A 13,615-nucleotide genomic window follows, 5' to 3' on the forward strand; every position below is an offset into this window, starting at 1 on the left:
TCGACTCAAGCTGAAATCATTGCGTCTAACGACTCCACTACGGATTCCCAGCGAGAGCTTCCGCCTCCATTACAAGCTGTGTACAGAGATTGTATGTAATGGAGAAGGCTAAGGTACACCAAGACACTGTTTCGGGAGAGAAATAAGAGACTAGGTTGATGAGCCTCTCTGGTGAATAAAGAGCAGGTAGCCTGTTGAGTACGATGTATGCCACTGACGCGATTGTTACTTGTTTGGTACTATTTTGTGTGGAAGGTTACCGTGTTCCGTGTCCATATAAATAAAGGGGGTGGAGCTTCTTTGTGTTCATCTGGCAGTGACGGTCCGCTGAGGCACGTCCAGAGTTCAGCGGTGCAGTCTGAGCCACCACACTGAAAATAGTCGTCTCCAGTGTTGTGTGTCATCCAAAATGATGTCTACAAAACCATAGAGAGACTTCCGCGGAAGGACCAACAGAAATGTGTATATATAGACACAGTATGTGTCTATATATATAGATGTATATCTATATATATACAGTATATATAGATACACATCACATATATATATTTAAAAAAAAAATCCTCATCTCACCCCTCGGGTGGTGTCCGTCCCTCATTCAGCTCGGGTCCTCTCCAGGAAGCTTGAGGGTACTGCGCAGTATCCTTGCTGTTCCCAGCACTGCACATTTCTGGACTGAGATGTCCGATGTTGTTCCCGGGATCTGTTGCAACCACTCATCTAGTTTGGGGGTCACTGCCCCGAGTGCTCCGACCACCACAGGCATGACTGTCACCTTTACCTTCCAGGCTCTCTCCAGCTCCTCTCTGAGCCCTTGGTATTTCTCGAGTTTCTCATGTTCCTTCTTCCTGATGTTTCCATCACTTGGGACCGCTACATCCACTACAACGGCTTTCCTCTGCCCTTCATCTATGATCACAATATCTGGTTGGTTCGCCATTACCATCTTGTCAGTCTGGATCTGGAAGTCCCACAGGATCTTCGCTCTGTCATTCTCCACCACCTTCGGAGGTGTTTCCCATTTTGACCTTGGGGTTTCCAGTCCATACTCCGCACAGATGTTTCGGTAGACTATGCCAGCCACCTGGTTATGGCGTTCCATGTAGGCTTTCCCTGCCAGCATCTTACACCCTGCAGTTATGTGTTGGATCGTCTCAGGTGCCTCTTTGCACAACCTACACCTTGGGTCTTGTCTGGTGTGGTATATCTGGGCCTCGATGGCTCCGGTGCTCAAGGCCTGCTCCTGAGCAGCCAGGATGAGTGCCTCTGTGCTGTCCTTCAGGCCAGCCCTCTCTAGCCACTGATAGGACTTCTTGAGATCAGCCACTTCAGTTATGGTCCGGTGGTACATCCCGTGTAGGGGCTTGTCCTCCCATGATGGTCCCTCTTCCAGCGCCTCATCTTCTGTTCCCCATTGTCTGAGACATTCTCTGAGCCTTCTCCCTGATGTATTCATGGAGCTTGGATGTTTCATCCTGGACAGTGGCTCTCACACTCACTAGTCCCCGGCCTCCTTCCTTTCGGCTTGCGTACAGTCTCAGGGTGCTGGATTTGGGATGGAACCCTCCATGCATGGTTAGGAGCTTTCGGGTCTTAACGTCCGTGGTCTGAATCTCTTCCTTTGGCCACCTTATTATTCCTGCAGGGTATCTGATCACTGGCAGGGCATAGCTGTTTATTGCCCGGGTCTTATTCTTGCCATTGAGCTGGCTTCTTAGGACTTGCCTCACTCGCTGGAGGTATTTGGCCGTAGCCGCTTTCCTTGTTGCCAGTTCGAGGTTGCCATTGGCTTGTGGTATACCAAGGTACTTGTAGCTGTCCTCAATGTCTGCTATTGTTCCTTCAGGGAGTGAGACCCCTTCAGTGCGGACTACCCTTCCTCTCTTAGTCACCATCCGACTACATTTCTCAAGCCCGAATGACATCCCGATGTCGCTGCTGTAGATCCTGGTTGTGTGGATCAGGGAATCTATGTCCCTTTCGCTCTTAGCATACAGCTTTATGTCATCCATGTAGAGGAGGTGACTGATTGTAGCTCCATTTCTGAGGCGGTATCCATAGCCTGTCTTGGTGATTACTTGGCTTAGGGGGTTCAGTCCTATGCAGAACAGCAGTGGGGAGAGTGCATCACCTTGGTATATGCCACATTTGATGGACACTTGGGTAAGTGGCTTGCCATTGGCTTCAAGTGTGGTTTTCCACATCCTCATCGAGCTCGCAACGAAGGCTCTTAGGGTCCTGTTCACCTTATATAACTCCAAGCATTCAGTGATCCATGTATGTGGCATCGAGTCATAGGCTTTCTTGTAATCAATCCAAGCTGTGCACAGGTTGGTTCGTCGGGACCTGCAGTCTTGTGCAACTGTTCTGTCAACCAGGAGCTGATGTTTGGCTCCTCTGGTATCTCTACCAATGCCCTTCTGTGCTTCGTTCATGTATTGATCCATGTGTCCACTTATCTTAGCCGCAATGATGCCTGACATGAGCTTCCATGTTGTGGAGAGACAGGTTATTGGCCGATAGTTGGATGGGGCTGCACCCTTCGAGGGATCCTTCATGATCAGGATCGTTCGCCCTTCGGTTAGCCATTCTGGATGAGTCCTATCCCTCAGCAGCTGGTTCATTTGTACTGCTAGGCGCTCATGGAGTGCTGTGAGATTCTTTAGCCAGTAGGTGTGGACCATGTCCGGGCCTGGTGCTGTCCAGTTCTTCATATCTGAGACTCTTTCCTGTATGTCTGCCACGGTTATGGTAACCGGGTTCTGTTCAGGGAGGTTGCTGTGCTCCTCTCTCAGGGTCACCAGCCATTGTGCACTGCTGTTATGTGCAACCACCTTCTCCCATATGCCTTTCCAGTACCTTTCAGTTTCCAGCCTTGGTGGGTCAGCTCTGTTGTTAGGACCCTGCCACTGAGCGTACACTTTCGCAGGTTGTGTTGCGAACAGCCTGTTTATTCGTCTGGCCTCATTCTCTTTCGTGTACCGCTTTAGGCGACTGGACAAGGCTTGGAGCCTTTGTTTGGCAGTTTCGAGTGCTTCAGGTATGGTCATCTGGATGTACCTCTCGGGTATGGACCTTTTCATCACACCTCTCTGGGCCTCCGTCAATTGACTCACATCTTTCCGGGCCGCCTTGATCTTAGCCTCCAACCGTCTTTTCCATGGTGGGTAACGTATCTCATGGCTTCCATGGTTGCTCTTATAGCCCAGAGTCTCCAGGATCACTGATGCTGAAGCGTATATCAGCTCATTGGTTTCTGTGATCGTTACGGTAGGGATCGCCCTCAGTGCTGCATTCACACTTTCTATGAAACTTTCAGATGGTACTTCACATAGCCGTTGTAATCGGTTTCTAGGTTGCCCAGCTTTCATTCTCGCCATGATCTTAGCTTTCAGGTCAGTTGCTGCCTCGCTCAGCATTTCATTCATTGGGGCTGGCCACCCAATCTCATCATCTGCATTCATTGGGGCTTGCCTCCCAATCTCTGGTATGACCTCCTCCTCTGATCTGGCAGCCTGGGGCCCTTCACCATGGAACCTGCGTTGTACCTCATCAATCTCAAGTTGTGACAGCAGTTGCCGTTTGTGGATGTTGGAACACTGAGCTACTAGTTGTTTCGCGGTCAACCGTGACTGTATATATATATACATATATATATATATATAGCGGCTGGATAGCTCAGTTGGTAAGGCATCGGTTTGGCATACGGGAGACGGTGGTTCGAATCCCGCTTGGGGCAAAAATGAGCACATAACACCATCCAGTGTGGGTCCTTGGGCAAGATCCTTCACGCTAATGCCTACCTCATAAAATGATGAGAGACAATAAAACGAATGACATGCCGGCTCAGACGTCGCCCGGCCAAACAAGGTCTGCGTCAGGTGCTGGGGAACCAGAGCACCTTGATGAAAAATGGGCTACTGGAACAAAGCGGAGATGGGCGAGATGCGATAACATGGCTCTGTTGGAATGCTACTACTCAAGCAACCCTAGTCAGAGGGGTTACATGCAGAGAATGTGGGGTAAATGGTTACTTAGAAACCCACAGTCACGGTTGACCGCGAAACAACTAGGAGCTCAGTGTTCCAACATGCCAAACATCAGCTCCTGGTTGACAGAACAGTCGCACAAGACTGCAGGTCCCGACGTACCAACCTGTGCACAGCTTGGATTGATTACAAGAAAGCCTATGACTCGATGCCACATACATGGATCACTGAATGCTTGGAGTTGTATAAGGTGAACAGGACCCTAAGAGCCTTTGTTGCGAACTCGATGAGGATGTGGAAAACCACACTTGAAGCCAATGGCAAGCCACTTACCCAAGTGTCCATCAAATGTGGCATATACCAAGGTGATGCACTCTCCCCACTGCTGTTCTGCATAGGACTGAACCCCCTAAGCCAAGTAATCACCAAGACAGGCTATGGATACCGCCTCAGAAATGGAGCTACAATCGGTCACCTCCTCTACATGGATGACATAAAGCTGTATGCTAAGAGCGAAAGGGACATAGATTCCCTGATCCACACAACCAGGATCTACAGCAGCGACATCGGGATGTCATTCGGGCTTGAGAAATGTAGTCGGATGGTGACTAAGAGAGGAAGGGTAGTCCGCATTGAAGGGGTCTCACTCCCTGAAGGAACAATAGCAGACATTGAGGACAGCTACAAGTACCTTGCTATACCACAAGCCAATGGCAACCTCGAACTGGCAACAAGGAAAGCGGCTACGGCCAAATACCTCCAGCGAGTGAGGCAAGTCCTAAGAAGCCAGCTCAATGGCAAGAATAAGACCCGGGCAATAAACAGCTATGCCCTGCCAGTGATCAGATACCCTGCAGGAATAATAAGGTGGCCAAAGGAAGAGATTCAGACCACGGACGTTAAGACCCGAAAGCTCCTAACCATGCATGGAGGGTTCCATCCCAAATCCAGCACCCTGAGACTGTACGCAAGCCGAAAGGATGGAGGCCGGGGACTAGTGAGTGTGAGAGCCACTGTCCAAGATGAAACATCCAAGCTCCATGAATACATCAAGGAGAAGGCTCCAACGGATGACATACTCAGAGAATGTCTCAGACAATGGGGAACAGAAGATGAGGCGCTGGAAGAGGGACCATCATGGGAGGACAAGCCCCTACACGGGATGTACCACCGGACCATAACTGAAGTGGCTGATCTCAAGAAGTCCTATCAGTGGTTAGAGAGGGCTGGCCTGAAGGACAGCACAGAGGCACTCATCCTGGCTGCTCAGGAGCAGGCCTTGAGCACCAGAGCCATCGAGGCCCAGATATACCACACCAGACAAGACCCAAGGTGTAGGTTGTGCAAAGAGGCACCTGAGACGATCCAACACATAACTGCAGGGTGTAAGATGCTGGCAGGGAAAGCCTACATGGAACGCCATAACCAGGTGGCTGGCATAGTCTACCGAAACATCTGTGCAGAGTATGGGCTGGAAACCCCAAGGTCAAAATGGGAAACACCTCCGAAGGTGGTGGAGAATGACAGAGCGAAGATCCTGTGGGACTTCCAGATCCAGACTGACAAGATGGTAATGGCGAACCAACCAGATATCGTGATCATAGATAAAGGGCAGAGGAAAGCCGTTGTAGTGGATGTAGCGGTCCCAAGTGATGGAAACATCAGGAAGAAGGAACATGAGAAACTCGAGAAATACCAAGGGCTCAGAGAGGAGGTGGAGAGAGCCTGGAAGGTAAAGGTGACAGTCGTGCCTGTGGTGGTCGGAGCACTCGGGGCAGTGACCCCCAAACTAGATGAGTGGTTGCAACAGATCCCTGGAACAACATCGGACATCTCAGTCCAGAAATGTGCAGTGCTGGGAACAGCAAGGATACTGCGCAGAACCCTCAAGCTTCCTGGCCTCTGGTAGAGGACCCGAGCTGAATGAGGGACGGACACCACCCGAGGGGTGAGATGAGGATTTTTTTTTTTTTATATATATTATATAATAGAGCTGTCAGTTTAGCGCGTTTTGGCATTAATTTAAATGAATTTTAACGGGGAACGCGGCACACGTCACAAGCGGATGTTACTTCTTTGGAACTATTTTGTGTGGAAGGTTACAGTGTTCTGTGTCCATATAAATAGAGCGGGTGGAGCTTCTCTGTGTTTGTCTGACAGTGGTAGCGACCTAGCGAAAACGTGTCCAGTGTTGTCATTCGAAATGAGGTCTACACAAAAACTGTAGAGAGACTTCCGCACAAGAAGGACCAACACAATCAACATAGCCTGACTGTGTTAGGGGGAGTGACCCCCCCACCACTTTCAGAATGGTTTGCCCCAGCAGCACGGGAGAAGTGCGTGCGCTTTTTTATACGGCGGGTAGTTTTAAATACAGCTGCACATAATGAACACTGGTGTCGGTGTCTCGTTATTCTTCAACAAACATACAGAAACAGACTGCTGTGTTCAAAGTAAACTTGAGAAAAACGAAGTATGCAACCATGGTTTAAATCTACTATAGGCTGAGTACTAGTTTACCTTAGATGTGTACTTTATAATGTTATATTGCTCTGTTTTGATTTTATAAAAAAGCTGTTAAAGCAGCTGTTGTGTGACAAAATATTGTTTTCACTGTTGTTGATGGACTAATATTGTGTGAGAGATTATGTGTGAATAACTGCTCCAAGTGAAAAATGTTCATGTAAAATTGAAAATCAAAATTGTTTTTTCAGTAAATATTTGCATTTGGCACATAGAAAACTGATTCATGATTCCATGTTGATGAGAGCATTAAAATGGGGAAAAATAGGACGAAAAATGTATAAGGAAATTCAGAAACGATAAAAAATGTGTGAGTAATCACGATTAATATTTTAGTCCATTTGAGTTAATTATGACAGTTGCATTTTTATTTAGATTAAATATTTTAATCGTTTGACAGCTCTAATATATATATACCGTATTTTCACGACTATTCGACGCATCGTACTAATGGCCGCAGTCTCAGTAATGCGTGACATTTCTGTATTTTACACATACACAGGACGCATCGTACGAATAGGCGCAGTTTTACAGTGGTAAAACATACGCCAGCTTAAACATACGGCATGCATGCGCGCACTCTAACACGTTAGCTTGAAGCATACGGTAGCATGCCAAGACATACAGATAAGCTAAAAACACGTTTTTAAAAAGGCAACGAAAGCAGAACTGAGTTCGGGTGTATTTTATTTAGCCATCGTACAATGTTCTCACGTTTTTCGATCAATCATCACCCAGAAATCCATCAAAGTCCTCATCCTCTGTATCAGAAGCAGAAGACTGCACATCTCAGTTGTCATTGAATGCATCACATGCTAGTGTGAGTTGCTACGCATTGTCGAGCGGAAAGAAGGAGTAGCAACAGCAAAGTCAACATTTCTCTCGTGTGAAGCTTTCCCACATTTGAAAGTAAAGAACAGAGCGAAACATGGTGGCAGCGCGTGTGTGTGTAGAAAGAATTGAACAATTGTGCAAGTACCGTAATCCATCAAAAACGCTGCGTTCCCTCTCGTTGTTGCGTATTGTGGCGTAACTCGCCAAGCGCTGCCTCTCACTCTTTGTAAAGTTGTGTTTGCCACCGATCATCCATTGTTCCCATGCCGTTTGCAACTTTACTTTGAACGCCCGGTTGATGCCAATGTCCAGCGGTTGGAGTTCTTTAGTCAAGCCTCCGGGAATAACGGCAAGCTCAGAGTTCATTTGCTTGACTTGTTTTTTCACCGCTGCTGTGAGATGGGCACGCATGCCAAAAGCATAACCGGTGGCTTTAAGTTTGAACTGAGCTTCGTAGGCGTGTCTTTTTGTCGAATTTATTTTCAGGGGTTCTTAGAAACCAAAACCGGAGTTGTTTTGCAACAATGCACATTGCCACACTCTTACAAGTGTTGGTACTGGCTTGAGGCGTCCACTTACACGCCCACCCTTCAGCATTGGCGGACTAGCTTGTCTGTCCTCTCTCTCCCTCCCTCTCTCTCTCTCCCTCTCCATATATGTATATATACACGCCCACCCTTCCCTGATTGGCCGACTTCTTTCATGCCTGGCCACCGTCACTTCCGCCATTTCTCTATATAAACAGCGTGTCGGTTGTCAGTCAGATTTTGGAACTCGGCGCATATAAAGGACGCTCCGAACCATAAGGCGTCCTGTCCATTTTGGAGAAAATTTAAGACTTTTAATGGCGCCTTATAGTCGTGAAAATACGGTATATATATACACACATACACATACACACACACACACACAGTCGCCATACATTTAGCTATGGCTTCAGCAAATTTGTTCTTCGTCGTGTCATCCATTTTCTTCGCTTTGAAATGACCCATTGCTGTCTGTCTGAGAAGAGGGGGCGGAGTACTCACGTCAGCTGTGTTCTTGGCCATTAGAGTGTTATTTCAGGAGGATTTTTTTTTTTTTTTTAATAAAACATAACAATTCATACACAGTATTTATGTGAAAGCCTGGAAAAGTATCACCAATGAAGAAAGGAGCAATGAATGCATGTTTGGTAACGTGAATGGGTCACAGGTTTGATGCAATAATTGCAGGCAAAATACAGTGGGTATGGAAAATATTTAGACGCCTTTCAATTTTACACTCCTTTCTTCATTGCAGCCACTTGCGAAAAAGTTCATTTGATTTGTGAATGGAACCTTGACATATAGATTTTGACAGAGCAACAAATGAACTGTGGGAATGTTTTTACATTTCTGAAAGAAAGACTGACATGTCATAAATATTCAGACACTTTGCTCAGTATTAATTGGAATCAGCCTTTTGAGCTAGTACTGCCCTGACTCTTCTTCGGAATGATCATGCATATGACCACTAAAGAATATTCCAAATATTTGCAGAGACTTTGTCTCCTGTCTTGTCATACACAAACGTCACTGCACAGGTATGGACATACAGTGGTACCTCTACTTACGAAATTAATTGTTTCTGGAAGAAATGTCTTAACAAGAAAATGTTGTAAGGCGCATTTTTCCATGCAAATGCCCTAATCAGACATAAATGTTTTCTAAACCATAAAAAGGCATCAACGTATGTAACAAAAACATGTTACAATTACATTATTGCACAATAAATGAGAGTTGTGCATGATGTAAAAAAAAAAACGGAATAAAGACTAAAAATGTTGGTCATTGAACTTTTTAGAGCAGCCCGGTAGTGCAGTGGTTAGCACATCGACTTCACAGTGCAGAGGTACTAGGTTCAATTCGCCTACTTATGTGGAGTTTGCATGTTCTCCCCGGGCCTGCGGGGGTTTTCTCCGGGAACTACGGTTTCCTCCCACATTCCAAAAACATGCATGACAGGCTGATTGAACACTCTAAATTGTCCCTAGGTGTGAGTGTGGGCGTGGATGGTTGTTCGTTTCTGTGTGCCTTGCGATTGGCTGGCAACCGATTCAGGGTGTCCCGCCTACTGCCCGAAGACAGCTCGGATATGCTCCAGCATCCCCCGCGATCCTAGTGAGGATAAAGCGGTTCAGAAAATTGAACTGAATTTAACTTTTAAATGCGTCCTCATCGTTTTTTGCCCTCTTTGGTTCATGTTCTCTGTCAGAACTGGTGAACACTTTTTCTGGGTGATTCACATCGGACCACCTCATGGCTGAGGAGCGAATGATGAGGACGCTGCACCAACACAGATCTCTCTTTCTACACACATAGACACATACGGTAGAGGTCCCTCTTCGCCAATGTGATGCCAGGATGATGATCAGTAATAGCCAATGACAGACCAGCTCTTCGTATGTTGCGTTCAGGAAACTCAGAGCTGCAAGTAGCAGACCATACTTTATTTTTACCTTTTGTATCTTGAAATTTCTTCTGCAATATTTTCCAGTTGAGGCGTTTCGTAACTTGGAAACTTCGTATGAAGAGATGTTCCTAAGTATAGAGAGGTACCACAGTATTTACAGTGTCACTGTCCCCACAACCCCCCAAAACACTTTAACGTTGAATCATTTACGTTGAGTGCTTAAATCGATATGTTCATGAAATTTCTTCAAGCTGAAAGTGTACATTTCACACATTAAAGGCAATCGTGACAGTATAGTGGCAAAACCATGAAGACTCTTCAAAATACTTTCTGGCCTAACTTTATACATAACGGGTGACCCAAAAAGATGCGTACCCATATTTTATTCGATAAAAAATCATTTTTTTATCGAATGTCTTTTCTGTTCCAGGATGTGAAAGGTGAACCTATGGATGATCGTTTTTAGCTATAGTTGCCCCAAAAATGTCTTGGACAAATCAGCAGAAGAAATTCTCCCTGGAGATCTATTTTGCAACAAAATCATACCAGAGTGTACAGATTCAGTTTCGAAAACGTTTCCATTGTCGCAACTTTCCACCAAAATCAACGATTGTTAGTTGGGTTACGAAGTTCAGAGAGCATGGGACTGTAGTGAACTTATGTTCTAAAGCCACAGGGGGAACTTATTCAGGCAGGAAAAAGAGCCATCTCGAAAGAGGAGTGTGTAAAAGTGATTGACAACTTTATCAGACGAGTACAGGTTTGCTTGCAACGGAATGGTGGACATTTAGAACACATCTTGGGAAAGCCATAAATTGACTAAAAATTGACAGAAATAGCTGAAACTCTGGTGAATGGTCTTCCATAAACTGAATACTGTGTGGTTGTAATTTGAAATAAATAGCTTTTTAATCAAACTCACAATTGAAATTTTCATGGGTACGCATCTTTTTGGGTCACCCTGTATGATCAACAAAACAAACTTTGAGGCTTGAATAATGGTTAATCTTGTTTATCTTCATCCCTACCCCTCTGACCTCACACCACCAGAAAGATGCTGTTCGACACTCCTGACGATGATGCAAATTACAATCCATTGCCCGAGGATCGCCCAGGAGGGTTTGCTTGGGGAGAGGGACCACCAAACCTTGGAGGTTAACAATAATCTGGTGTTGTCAAGTATCTTCCAAAAATGTTCCACCAGAGTGATAAGGTGTATTGATATGCTTGTTTTTTTTTATTCATGGGTGGACAATGCAAAAAAAAAAGAAAAGGAAAACATTGTTAAAGTCCATTTGTTATTTTTGTTTAGTGTTTCAAAGTAGATTCAAATGAACAATTTGCCATGCCAGTCTGCGAGTCTCTTTCTCCGGAGAGTCATGGTATCTTCCCTCTCGTTTATGTATAATTAAGTTGATGGTTTCAATTATTTTGACAATAAGGGTGAAGTCAAAAAGCTGAACTGTTTTCTAAGGCTGTTCAACACAGTAAATTCACAGCTTCTGGTTGACTTTGGTGTCTTTTTTTTTTTGATGCTGTTATTTTACTTTCTGGTTTTTAATTGCACAATACTGTACACAGTGTAGAGTTGTGTGTGTGTGTGCGCGTATGTGTGTGAACGATTTTTTTTTTCATTTTAAATTAATTTTTACTTGCGAGTTGAAAAACGGAAAATCTGGTCATCATAACATCAAGGATTGAGTGAACAAGAGATCTGATTCCAAAACTGCTTTTCCTCAACCAGACAACACACAGAAGTAATCACAGGCAAAGGTAGCTTAGCATGTGGTTAGAGTGGGGCTGGGGGTTTTATTAACTCAATCACTGTATAAACACTGGAACTTGAATTGATATTTATTGATGAAAGTTTAAGTTCATAACTGATGTTAGGTAAACAACTTGGCCAGTCTAGGGCATCAATAACATGCACAAGGGCTGGGAAAGAAAGCAAAATGAAAAAAACATTTCTGAAATTTTTGTTTGCTAAATTATCTTTCTATTGTAACAGTATCTCTTGCCAATAAAATCTTTACTTGTACATTCATTCTCTTGATTTCTTTTTACAAATTTTTTAGGAAACATATTTTGCTATAGCTTTCGACTATGGCCCAAGCGATGTGGATCTTTTTTTTTTAAGTGATTCTGATATGTGTCTGACAGTGGTGGATGCTGGTTTGTCAAGGAGGGGACGCTCAATTTCGGCCTACATCATAAAATGTCTGTTTATTTTAAACAAGGCGTCTTTTCCAGGGTCTTAACTGTGGTGATATAAATCAGTCTGCGAACACATGCAACTACAATAAAACCCACCAGAAATAAAAGATTATTTTGTCGCGAGTCGTTTTCAACAAAGAGAGTGTCGCGAAGATGATTGGATGAAGTCTCCAGTTCAGCTCAGAACAAAATGAGAATTTAAAAATGTTCCCACGGATTGCCTGTACAAAAACATCGGTGATTGGCTCATTTCGCTGTCAATCAATATTGACAATCAATATAATCATAGATTCCGCCTCAGACAGATCATCCAATCATCATGCAGAAAAGCTGAGCGTCCCGGCCCACTCATAAACGCCCACTGTCCATAGACCCCCAGAGACGCTGAGCGTCCGATGGGCGGAACAAAACCAGTATTTATCCAATGATTCGCCTTGTTTCAATGCATTGGGACTACAGTACTCTCTCGACGCAAAGGTCCACACAGTTTAAAGCACAGTGAAGCTGCGGGAATGAGTTGCATTGTAACCAGGAATAGGAAGCTGATTCGGAACAAAAGTTGAGCGTGTTGTAGCGCATATTTAGTCAATGACATGTACACACAATTCTATGTACACACATTTTATCACTTACTTTTTTACATTTTAGGGGAAGCTGAGCTTCCCTTGCAGTCTTAGAGCAATCACCTCTGGTGTCTGAAAAATATAGCAATTCACAATTAAGTGGATTAATAATTCTTAAAATATGGGGGAGTCGACCTTGGTTCTGAGTTTCGAGGCCAAGGGGTCACCAACCTGATAATCTGCAAGGCGTCTCTGCAGTTGAGGTTAGGTTTCAGGGTTAAAGGAAGACGATCGAAAACAACCATTGGATGCGGCAAAACAAGACACATCTACACATACCTCCAGCATCCACTTGGGTGAGGAAGGGTCGAAAAATGTCTTGTCCATAGAAATGAATGCGATTTTCATGGGATGTGTGTAATTTGTCTAATTGTAACCGTGAAAAAAATGGTGCCTCGTGCTTCAATGTGATGGGTAATTTGGAGTTTGTGCTCAGTTTGTGTGTGTTTGGGCTGAGTCAAAACGTTTTGGTTCACTGAGCGCTGCAGCGTGGGGTTACTCAATGTCTGAGCACTTGAACCCTTCCGTAAGTAGAAAGATATATTCAACTCCTAACTCACCACAAAGACAGTAAGCTACGATTAAATACAGAAAAACAAAAACCGTTAATGACAAAAGTGTTTTGGTATATTGAGTGGGTCGAAGTTTCCAAATGTGACAGAGGTCTTGATTTAAACAAGTGACTTGGAGGGACTCAAGCATATCAGTGGAGGCAGCATGTTGCTTTTTGCAGATAGCAGCCCAGTCATCGGAGGAGGGAAGGATTGGGTGGAGTCAGCCATTTTTAAAAGATACTGTAGGTTTCTCCATTATTGTGTGTGTGTGTGTGTGTGCGCGCGCGCGTGTGTGTGGGTCTATTGACAGAGAGAGAAAGTGACAGACAGAAACTGAAAGTTTAAAAAAACTCAAATTTGGGGTGGAGTAAAGGCGGCTTTTGTTATGATGTTGTTTTCTATTCTCTATGTTCTGAATTGGGATTAAAAAAACATCTCGTTATGT

At 44.7% G+C, this 13,615-nt stretch overlaps 1 protein-coding gene across 3 annotated transcripts in view; it reads left to right on the forward strand.

Annotated features, from left to right (window-relative positions):
- The window catches only part of derl2 (derlin 2), a 76,031-nt gene extending 64,208 nt beyond the window's left edge, over positions 1-11,823 (forward strand). For all 3 annotated transcript variants that reach the window (XM_052050144.1, XM_052050143.1, XM_052050142.1), the window contains one exon: positions 10,830-11,823. In XM_052050144.1, the coding sequence (XP_051906104.1) occupies positions 10,830-10,938 (109 nt within the window). In that variant the 3' untranslated portion in view covers positions 10,939-11,823. The remainder of the gene's footprint in view (positions 1-10,829) is intronic.
- The last annotated feature ends 1,792 nt before the right edge of the window (positions 11,824-13,615 follow it).

This window comes from Hippocampus zosterae, chromosome 18 (assembly GCF_025434085.1).
Source record: "Hippocampus zosterae strain Florida chromosome 18, ASM2543408v3, whole genome shotgun sequence".
In the NCBI taxonomy this organism is placed as follows: domain Eukaryota; kingdom Metazoa; phylum Chordata; class Actinopteri; order Syngnathiformes; family Syngnathidae; genus Hippocampus; species Hippocampus zosterae.